Raw genomic sequence first — 11,298 nt, forward strand, 5'->3', positions numbered from 1 at the left:
AGATGATGATTAGCAAGGGTCACAACTCACTTTTCGTGGCAATCACAGAGTCACGGAGAAGCCCAGGGATGCATTTCTTTATCTTCCCACCGTGCTTCCATGTGGACCATGTGGAATTTCCAACACTAATCACATGCTGGTCATCACGCTGTACACTATAGATCACGATGAACTATGCCTTTTTTTTTCCTGCACACTCGACAGGTGTTCCCTGTGTGCATGGAACGTACTGTACTGTAAAAGAATTGCGCATACAAGTGAATGTATGCATTTTCCATTGGCAAGCCAAAGCCATTACACAGACCAATCATCGCAGCTACCAAAAACCACCTGAGAATGAACAAATGAAATCTGCCCTACAAATACAATACCCATAGCTACAACAGGTACACCAGCAAACCAGATAGGAGTTGACCACACGGTGAAAAATAGCATATACTATGGTACAAGCAAGAGTAGTGTGACACTAACGACTACTGCTAATCACCCACCTAATAAGGGACGGCCAATGAACAAATCTGCAACAGGTCTCACTGGGTTGCGCATTACCGTCACTCGAGCAAAAAAAATAAAATTCCTCTAGTTGTATATGCTTCCCGGGTTGATGAAAGCCACCATTGTTGTTGCTTGAGAAAGAGCTCTAGGTGAATGTCTTTGCGATGGACGAGGTGGTGACCAGGCCCGCGAGCAGACCGACGAAGGTGCCGCTGTTGTAAGTGCTGGACTCTGTCTGCACCGCATTGTCGCGCAAGTCCACGAAAGAGTCATTCTGGAATGGCCCGCCCACAACGGCTCCCGTGGCAACATTCGGGTTCGGACTGGACGAATGGAGGTACTCGAATCCCTTGCAGCCCGTTTTCGCATCCGCGGGGATGGATGCCCCCCTGTGGTGCACCTGCTGCGGATAGCTGCTCCCATATCCCACCAGGTAGCTAAGCTTCATTGGGTTGTCACCCAGCACGTAATTTGCCTGACAAAACGACATGGCATAATAAATCAGATACATACACCCTTCAGCACACATGATGAAAGAAAGAAAGACGTCGCGTCCCTAATGTGCCCATGGGCCATGGGCCATGATGAAACGCGCAATTAACGTCAACAGCAAGATGGTTTACTGAAAACTAGAGATAAAGATATGGCTTGCCCGGAATGGAAGTTTGCAACTTTTTACTTAGCTCACCTGTGATATAGCGAAATTGCGAATATCTGTCGGACTAAAATATTTTCCACTGCACTCCACTGCAGCTGTTTGTGATGTCAGCATGTAGTCGCTGTAAACAACAGCAAGGAATGCTGCGTTTATGCCATGCTGCAGAGAATTCCACCCACTTATCCACACCAGCCCTCCTGCATTGAGAATATGATGATACAGTGAAACTATGCACAACAGCACAAGTGTAACACATATTACAATAAACATATTATGACATTCTCTATGCCGATAGCGAACATGAAGTGCACTCATAGTGCATAATGCATAAAACATCCCTACATGGACTCATAAAACCAAATCAAACCAACAGAAATTTCAACATACCGCTAGTCCTACTACCAGTGGCTGACGGAGAATCTGGTAGAAGCCCGCAAATGACAGCCTCAGCAGTGTCTCTGTACATTTTGAGTCCACTGTTTTCAGCATTAGATATCTCTTTGGATCCAAAGAAATTTACTCTTGACAAAAGGATCTGCACAGAATAGACAAGAGCACTTAAGGTACTTACTTATCCTTGTAAGAAAGAGCGAATTCTAAAGAAACCATGCTGAGGTAATAATTCACATGGTTTAGTTCATGCAAACCTGTGTCCCTGGGAGCTTGTCATCCCAGCTGAACCATGTTGGCCTTCCCCAATCAGCATAATCTTTCCCGTTCTGCACAGTCACATAACTGAGATATGTCTGATCTCCTGTAGCATGATAGAGCCAACTCGCTGCCCAGAGGAGCTCATCAACATAGCCAGTAGAATTATAGTACTTCTGAAGCTTTGGATAGGTGTCGCTGGCGATGCCTTTATAAGTATCAGCAAAAGTAAATAACTTCTGGGCATGTTGAAGAAGTGAATCAGAATATGTAGTGTCACTGGATTTGAAAACCATTGATGCTGCGGCCATGGCTGCAGCTGCCTCAGCGGCGATATCTGACCCAGGGTTCTTTGGGTTAATCTGTGTGAGCGGCCTTTTCTCAGTCATCGTTTCTGGCCTTTGCCAGCAGTCGTGATCTAGATCAGGATCACCAACCTACAAGGCAACAACTTTTCAAATGCTGGTTCCAGTGGTTAAACGAAAAGACAGTCGTGCATCCATTGCTGTTCTAAAGTTACACGAATTTATCAATGCCTGAAGCTGAAACTGGCTACCCAAATGATGGTTCCTTGTTAGATGGACAAACAGGAATGAAGTGATTCAGTTGCCTAATTTATTAATGAGATCTGATTTCACTGAATTGTCGCTTAAGCTGAATGATTTACCTTAGCCTACAGCCTGTAGTATACAAAGCATTATACTTCACGGAAGAGATTGTTTGATATTGTATTCTATGCTTCAGTATGACATGCAGTTTACACCCTGTCCAGTATTTCTGACTAAACTCAGTTGACTGAAACACTTGAGATCCCCTAATCAAGGGCCTCTTAACTTTATATGGTTTTAAGGTTAACTGGATAAAGTACAACTCAAATTTAGCTTTAAAAACATATGTCTACCACATAATGAAGGAATGCAGCTATAAAGACAAAAAGAAAAACGCAAGGACGGGAAGGAAAGGAACATTTGGTTTGCCAAGGATCACAACAAATGTGTCATTTTGAACGTATGAAGCAGACAACTAAAGTGGCTCCTAAACATTAGGTGTCCTGAACATGACATCTCACCTGGACTCTTGTTTTCCTACCTACCGAACTCTCACCTCTACTGAACTGCCATCAGATAGATCCAATGAAAATATCCCCACAATTAAATCCCATTAACCAAACAGTCGTCCTAATTCCCAAAATTTTGCCTCAAACCATTTACCTACAGGCAAACAAGTACAGAACATTTCTAACCTGAATGTAGAACACGTTGTCGGTAGGATGTGCCGCGATGAGGAAATCGGTGACCCACCGGAGCGCGTCAAGCGCGGGGTCTAGCTGCTTAGCGGCGGTCATCTGATCCCCGTACTCGAGCACGGACCACGCGAGCACGGTCGCCGTGAACGCCATGGGGAAGGTGAACTTCATATGATCCCCGGCGTCGTACAGCCCCTTGGAGAGATCCAGCTTGGCTTCTTTCCCATCGTTGAGCGCAGAGTCCCCCCGCCACGGGATCTGGTTGTCAACCAACTTCCCCGCTGCAGAACAGAACAGGGATTAACAAGATTTTCTGGGATGGATCAGAGGTACTGAAGCAGCAACGATTGGTGATTTTGCTCAGCCGACATCTCCGGCATAGCATCAGAGCATGGGATTGCCAGAGTAGCAATTTCCAGCAGCTAAAGGAGCAGCACTGATATCAGAAGCAACTGATTTCACAGCTGGATGAGAAAATTTGAGTGGAATCTGCGAGGCAGCCCGCATTACCAGCAACATCAACTGATAAGAAAAGCATACAGCTTTTCACAGTAAGTGGAGAGGCCACCCAAATTAGCAAAGAAAATCTAGACCGGCACCAATTTCGGAGGCAACAGCCAGCACGCAATTCCTCAGCTTATAGTCCACCAAAGCACACCAGAGGCAAGCGGAGCCCGACGCACCGACCAAAAACATGGATGCCTGGAGCAATGCCTCGGCACGGGATCACGGCGGCGGCAATGCAGGGACGGCGCAGCGGAACTCACCCTTCTGGACCTGGAAGAACTGGAGCGCGACCCCGAGCGCGTCGCCGTACTTGGAGTCGATGTCCCCGGGCGGGCCCGGGACGGGGAGCGGCTTGGGCGGGCGGCTCCGGCCCCCTCCGCCTCCCCCGGGCTTGCGCTTCATGATGGCCACCACGGCCGCCGTGGCGACGAGCGCCAGCACCAGCGCCACGATCAGCCAGCCGCAGCACCCCTTGGTCCTCGACCCCATCTCGCCCTCCCTCCCTTCCTCCTATCGCATTCGCCGCCCGCTCAAACCTCCTCCGGCTGCTCGCGCGCGTCGAGAGAAAGGGCCGCTGCTCTCGGCGTGGCGTACGTCCGCGCGGGAGGAGAGGGGAGGGAGCTAGCCCGTTTGCCGGTGCTGGAGCTGCGGTTAACTAGGCTCGCTCGCCGCGCGGCGGATGGGGGCGGGGCGGGTTGGTGGGGTGAGGTGAGGTGGGGTGGGGTGGCAGGGACTGGGGAGCGGACGGCTGGGTGCACGGTCGGGGAGGAGGGGGGGTGGGGCGTCCGGTCGCTGGCGGCGGGGCCGGGAGGGTTTGGTTGGGTGTGTGGGCCGCTGCTGGCAGTGGGGGCGCCGGAGGGTGGTGATGGACGGCACGGGGGACGCGTCGGGTGGTGGTGAGGGGTCGAGCACCGACAGGGGACCTCACTCGTCCGGTAACGACTGGTGACGAGTCCGGCGTGTGGGGTGTCTGTACACCAGCCCAGCACAGTACATGACACGCTAAGAAATGGGAAAACGAAAGTGCGCATTAGAGCAACTCCAACGCGCGTCCACCGTCGGTTTGGGTCGGCCGACCGCTCGGCGTCCTGTCCGTTTGAGATTTGAATCGACGGTGCGTCCAACGCGCTCATGTCCGCACGTAAATTTTGAAAAAAAGCCCGCAGCCATAGTTCATGCAAGCGGACATGTCGTCGCCCGAAAGTCCAGCCGGCATACAATGTCTGCTTCAGAAAAATACCACACAGTTCGGTTGCCGCACTTGCCAGCGGCCGGCACATATGTCAGCACACAACAAAGGGCGGGAGTTCGACAACACCGTCACGGCCTGTATTCATGCCAGCACACTTGCCATCATACAAAAAAGGATGACGCTCGCCATCACAGGTCACTTGTCGTCGAACTTGAGCAAGTCGGCATGCATCTTCTCGAACCACAACCTCTTCCTTGGCGACATGGTCTTGAGATCCATCTTCAGGATCTCCACCCCGGTCATCATGCTCGCAAAAGCCACTTCTTTCGCCTTAATCTTGGCGTTGGCGGCATCGGTCTCTAGCATCTTGGCTTGCTTCTCCGCCTTCGTCTCTAGCATCTTGGCATTCCGTCGAACAAGTTGCGTCTGCACCGCAGCACGTCGGCTGGCATGTGTCGCGCACGTTTCCTCACGCCTCCGAATGACGAGCCACCGGCCACCAGTGTGGCGCTGAGGTCGATAGGCGCGGGCGTGGAAGGCACCACCATGCTCACCTCGGGCGAGCACTCCCCAGAGAGGCGGGAGGCCTGCGGGTAGACGTGGAAGCCAGGTATCCGCTGCGTCGCCGACGCGCGGGGCGAGTCAAGCAGCACCATCCGAGGAAACGCGGATGAGCCAGTGCTGGCCGCGGCGACGGTGTCGTTGACGAGGCAGTGCTGGCTAGGGTTTGAGCCTAGCATATATAGCGCCTCCCTCGTTGTCGCCGCGACGCGGGCATTGGTGACCTCCTGCTGCGCGGCGGCGACAACGGCGCCGCCGCGATGGCTTCGTCCCTCGCGTACGCCGCTTGCCTCCGTCCCTTTCTCTTCGCCGACTCCCTTGCCCGTTGTTCGGGCGTCAACGTCTTCTTCGGCTTGGGCGCGGCGGCGGTCTTGCGGGGGGCGCGAGGCTTGCCTTTGCCGGAGGGGGCGGTCGTCATGCCGGACGAGGCGAGGGAGGCGAGGCCGGCGGCGGCGTCGAGATCGTCGTCCATGGCGGGCGGCGGGAGCGCATGCGGGCAGGAGGGTTTTGGGGGGAAATGGTGGAGGCTGCCACCGACCAACGGACCAGGGGAGGAGAAGACGAGCGCGCGCGCGTCCGTCTGGTGTCTGCGCCGAAGCAAATCCGGCTCAAAAATGGGTTGAAAATGGGTAGGCAGGCGGACGAAAACCGGATCGCGTCCGTTTGGTCAGCGCATTGGGCCAACTTTTCAGTCTGCGCCGACCCAAACGGACGCCCGCAGACAAAATGGGTCGCCCCGTTGGAGTTGCTCTAAAGTGTAAATACGAAAAATAGCATATCTTTCTAAAACAAATTAGTAGTGTTATGTTTTTGTGTGTCATGTTCTTAGAGCAACTCCAATGCGCTGAACTATTTCATCTGCGCGCGTCCGTTTGGGTAGGCGCTGACAAAAAAGTCGGCCCTACGCGCCGACCCAAACAGACATGCGTCCGCTTTTCGTCCGCCTGCCGACCTATTCCCAGCCCAAATTTGGATCTCATTTGTGTCGGCGCGGACACGCGGCTCGCGCACATACTCCTCCCCATGGCCTGCCAGTCGGCGATACAACCCGCCCTTTTTTATCCCTTCCCCTGCATACCCTCTGCCCGTGCACAAATCCTTACCCCTCCCCCCACCACCGCCCATCTTACTCGGCCACCTTGCTCGCCAGCCCCCTCCCTTCTCCTCCCATTACATCCACCGGTTTTGTGCCTCCCTACGGCCGGTGCAGGGCGCGGAGCCCTAGATCTGCTATGGCGGGATTTGGCGCATCTTGCTTGCCGGATTTGCCGATTCCAGCCGCCGGCGAGTGCGTCTTGCCATGGATTGGCCGTGTACCAGACCACACAACCTCGGCAGTTCCTCTACGCCGCATGCAGGTGTTGAGGCCTCCTCTAGCCGCTCGGATCTACCCCCGTCGTCGGTTCGCCTCCAAAGCCACGACCGACATTCGCCCTAGTTCGGTGCTGGCCCAGAGGCTTGCCGGGTCAACGTTGCCGCTCATAAAAGTGTGATGATTGCCCGCGGCAGGTCGTGCGCCGAGTCTCTTCGACGCCGGAACATCCCCAATGGGTGTTCATCAAGTGCAAAAATGATGGGGCACGTGCTTATGTTGGTTCGATTTTGTTCTCGGTTTCGCATAGTTTAGGTAGCTTTATATTTGCTTAAATTTGTGTGGAGGAGAAATGCAAGTTTTGATTTTGGGAGGAAGAGTACATCAATCTTTTGATGGAAAGGAATTTGCTAGATGTCCGTGAACTTGTAGCTAGAACTGAAGCTAGAATCGAAGAAGAAAGAAGTTGTGAAGCTCAAGAATCCCCAGATCAACAATGAAAATATAGAGAAGATATTAGTCCAACTAGTGGAAGTAGTTATGAAAGTTGAACATCTTTTAAAATGTCTAATTGTGGTTTTTGTTTTCTTTGGTCTTGCTCCCGTAGCAAAGAATTGGTATAATGCATATATCAAAAATGTGTTTGATGAAATAAAAAAATGTTGAATGGCAATCAAACATACGTGTACTGGATATAAACAGGAGGCATGCATGCCGTGAGGATGAGAAATGCGTTGGCGCGTTGGGCGCACCGCCGATACAAACGCAAAAGGGGCGGACATGCCAACCCAAACAGACAAAAGGTAGACAAAATCACCGTCCGTTTGGGTCGGCGTATTGGAGTTGCTTTTTGTAATTACTCCCTCTGTAACTTAATATAAGACGTATCATCGTCGAAAGGCCTGAAATAAATATTAAAAATAAGAGCATCAATATCATTTTAACTCGGTGAGATGAAGATACCACTATCCTCCTATAACCATCCAATCAGGTTGGTTCGCGTGAAGGGAGGCCTTTTGATGGAGTTGGGTGCTCTATTGATTGTATTGAATCAACAAGATATAATATAAAGGATGTATTCTATTCACTCAAAATGAAGCATCAAGTGAATGCAAAACATCATACCCACCCTTTCGTATAGTTAGGATGCGCACAGCCAACATAAACGCAGAGACATAAAAACACGCCAACAAATAGCAAAGCCATACAAGACCAAAGCTATGTTAAGCGATGAAAAAAGGACTCAAGCAATCAAAACAATGACCAACAAACTACATCGACGACCATATCCGCACCAACCGTTTCTTGAAACCACAAGGGCAGATGAAGTTTTTCAACAATAACGCCTTCAAGAAGGGAACGCCGCTCAAGCACCGCCGTCACTAGACAGATTCTAAGTTTGGATTTGGTGGCGCTTCTTGAGTAATCATGTGGCGATTTCGTGGGACTACTATCTTTGCTCTACACTCTGCTCAATAATAATTAATAAAAGATGAATGTGTACATCGTAACGATTAGAGGCCGAGGTTCTAACCTCCTTTTTGAAATTCTTTTGATGAAAACGGAAACCATAGTAGTCCCGCGTTTAATAGCCAACTCCCAATGACGAGTGTGATGTGTAATCTGCATTCACCAGAAAATAGTTGCAGAGCAGGCGATGCCCAAAATAACAGTGTAAACTTTTTCTGAAAAAGAAGTATGTGTACATACACTGACAAAGAGACATTCCTTCATGATGTATTTTGTACCGTATTTGATTTCCAGCCGTCTCATCCATATACCACCCCTCCTACACGTTCCCGAATACTACTACATGCGGCTGGACCGTGGCGCCATCATGCTCGGCCTGCGTTAGCTGCAACATCCATCACGAGGTACATGATTGCTATCTCATGGCGCGCGTGAGCGTGCGGTTACGGGGCTGGGCAGGCTGTTACGCTCGTTGCTTCCAATCCAATCCAGCATTAGGTGGCGATGGAGTGCCATGATGGTGCTTGTCTGGCTGAGGAGGCACAGAGAACTAGTGAATTTATCTGTGCCGATAACGTTTAATTAACGAACGGGAGAACATGTGACCCAGTCCAGAGACGATCCCCGGTGAGCCCGGACGCAGGTCTCCGGGTGTGCTGCCACTTGGGGTATCTCGTGGCGACTTACACCCAAATTAAAAAATGATGGCGCGTGCAGCGTCAGATAGTTTGCTTAAAGCAGGCGGCAGTACTAGCACTAAATATTATTTTTCCACGCGAGTAGAGAGCATCGATCTGATCCATCACCCCGTTCAAAAAAAAATCAAAAAAAAAATCTGATCCATCATCCTAATAAACTAAGCCTAAGCTGGTCTTCCAAGCCAATAGTAAACTGAGGCCGATCGACGACGGGTTGAACAACCAAGGGTCGATCTTGCCGTTGTGTATGTGCAGACGCCTACCATATGGCGTGTTTTAGCACAGAAAAGTTTAGCATCTGGAGATGGTGGTGCAGCCTGCAGACCCGGGAATTCTCTTCATCTCCTTGCCACCCTCTCTGAAAGCTACCATTAGCGATCCCGGATACGTGCAAGCAACCACCATTAGTCCATTACCATACCTGCTGCCGCGCAGTGCAGGCCGCACCGAACCCATGCATTACTGGCTGTGGTACGAGCAGGGTTGGACGGAAAGAGGCTGCTGCTGGGTTTCTTCTTCTCCTCACCCTTGGTGATGCGATACGATGCCCTTACTGGTGAGGTGTGTGAGTGTGAGCAATGATGTCTCACCTCACCTCGTCCTCGTGGTTGTTGGCCTGGACGACGCCCTAGCTAGGTGGCTTGGCTTCACCAAGGATCATTATCTTTTTCCGTACAAACAGAATGCTGCGTACCACCGTTGATGAGGGAACCAACCCAAGAATAATCCGCGCGCGTACGCATTCCGTGCGCGACAATGGTGTCAAGGGAGCCAACTGTATGGACCAAGGGGGGTTTATGACTCATCCGTAAAAAAAACACTCATGCACCAGTGTTCAACAGCTCATAATTTCTTACCTGGATTTTTTTTTTGCACTCTCTGTGTGTCACTTGAGCATCGGTGCAGCACAACTGCTCATAGTTACCTGTCCCTGGCATCTTCTTGCACGGCTGCACCTGCACCTCTGGATGGTTCACGTCCCAATCTAGAGAAATATTCTCTGTGTGGTAATCAGCAAAAGCAAATTCCGCAGACCAACAAACGTGTGTTAGAATAACTTGTACGTATATATGGTGTAAGTCTAAACCGTATATACATCATAGGGATATAGATGGTGTGCGTTGTATCTTGGTTAGTTAGGTTGTTGTGATCGATCCTTATCCCTGTATAGATGACTTGAGGATCAATCCACGACCTAACTACCGAATCTTGTAACCCTAGTCTATGGCTATATAAACACGCAATGCGTTCTTGCTAGGCATACGCTTAACCGCATCTTTATATGGTATTCAGAGCCTACCTCCTCTAAAAGCACATCCTCGCAAGCATGTCTTCCTCGAGCTCTGTCGCCGCCACCGCAACCACGCTCATCTGGATCGCCGATAGGCTCCATCGCTCCAACTTCCTTGCATGGCGTGCGCAGGCTCTTGCGGCCATTCGTGGCGCGCAACTCATCTCCTACCTCGACCCATATCGACAGGAGCCAGCACCCAAGCTTGCCGATAAGGACGGCAAGCCCACTGATGCACCGAACCCAGCATATGAGATCGCCAAGGCCCAGGACTCCCAGGTTTTAAGTTTTCTCTTCAGTTCCATCTCACCTCATGTGATGGTTCAGGTCGCGCATTGTACCTCGGCGGCAGCAGCAGCATGGACTGCGATCAGGGAGATGTTCATCTCCCAAACTCAAGCACAGGTCGTGAACACAAGGCTTGCCTTGTCCATGAACAAGAAGGGCAACTCCACCTTACAGAATATATCGGGCGCATGAAAGCGCTCGGTGATGAGATGGCCTCAGCCGGGAAACCTCTCGGCGACGACGACGACATGATCTCCTACATCCTCGCCGGGCTTGACTACGACTACATGTCATTTGTCTCCTCGATCTGTGCCAGAGCTGATCCCATCAAGGTCAGCGAGTGAGGGAGTCCTGGATTAGGGGGTATCCGGACAGCCGGACTATATACTTTGTCTGGACTGTTGGAGCGTGAAGATACAAGACTCAAGACTCCGTCCCGTGTCCGGATGGGACTCTCCTTTGCGTGGAAGGAAAGCTTGGTGATCCGGATATTACATTTCCTTCTTTGTAACCGACTCCATGTAAACCCTAGCCCTCTCTGGTGTCTATATAAACCGGAGAGTTTGGTCCTTAGAGGGACGATCACAATCATAATCATCATAGGCTAGCTTCTAGGGTTTAGCCTCTACGATCTCGTGGTAGATCAACTCTTGTACTACTCGTATCATCAATATCAATCAAGCAGGAAGTAGGGTTTTACCTCCATCGAGAGGGCCTGAACCTGGGTAAACATTGCGTTCCTTGCCTCTTGTTACCATTAGCCTAAGACGCACAGATCGGGACCCCCTACCCGAGATCCGCCGGTTTTGACACCGACATTGGTGCTTTCATTGAGAGTTCCTCTGTGTCGTCGCTACAAGGCTCGATGGCTCCTTCAGTCGTCAACAACACGTTCCAGGGTGAGACTTTTCTCCCCAGACAGATCTTCGTGT

The 11,298-nt window shown here is 51.0% G+C and overlaps 1 protein-coding gene and 1 pseudogene across 1 annotated transcript; one reads left to right on the forward strand and one right to left on the reverse strand.

Moving 5' to 3' along the window:
- Positions 1 to 237: 237 nt before the first annotated feature.
- Positions 238 to 4,178, reverse strand: LOC119311304 (endoglucanase 24). The gene is made up of 6 exons (XM_037586949.1): positions 3,815 to 4,178; positions 3,045 to 3,328; positions 1,801 to 2,238; positions 1,541 to 1,688; positions 1,184 to 1,350; positions 238 to 970 (listed from the first exon to the last, which is right to left on the reverse strand). The coding sequence occupies exons 1-6, from the start codon at positions 4,041 to 4,043 to the stop codon at positions 641 to 643; spliced, it is 1,596 nt and encodes a 531-aa protein (XP_037442846.1). The 5' UTR covers positions 4,044 to 4,178; the 3' UTR covers positions 238 to 640.
- Positions 4,179 to 10,596: 6,418 nt separating this feature from the next.
- LOC119313383 lies at positions 10,597 to 10,681 on the forward strand (annotated as a pseudogene).
- The last annotated feature ends 617 nt before the right edge of the window (positions 10,682 to 11,298 follow it).

The sequence above is a fragment of the Triticum dicoccoides genome, chromosome 5B (genome assembly GCF_002162155.2).
Source record: "Triticum dicoccoides isolate Atlit2015 ecotype Zavitan chromosome 5B, WEW_v2.0, whole genome shotgun sequence".
Classification (NCBI taxonomy): Eukaryota; Viridiplantae; Streptophyta; class Magnoliopsida; order Poales; family Poaceae; genus Triticum; species Triticum dicoccoides.

Bases quoted from the DNA above. Each gene is read 5' to 3' on its own strand.
- LOC119311304 (XM_037586949.1), bottom strand. From the start codon at position 4,043: ATGGGGTCGAGGACCAAGGGGTGCTGCGGCTGGCTGATCGTGGCGCTG. The intron at 3,329-3,814 runs GTGAGTTCCGCT...TCTGTTCTGCAG, and splicing joins GTTCTTCCAGGTCCAGAAGG to CGGGGAAGTTGGTTGACAAC. The intron at 2,239-3,044 runs GTTAGAAATGTT...GTTGCCTTGTAG, and splicing joins ACAACGTGTTCTACATTCAG to GTTGGTGATCCTGATCTAGA.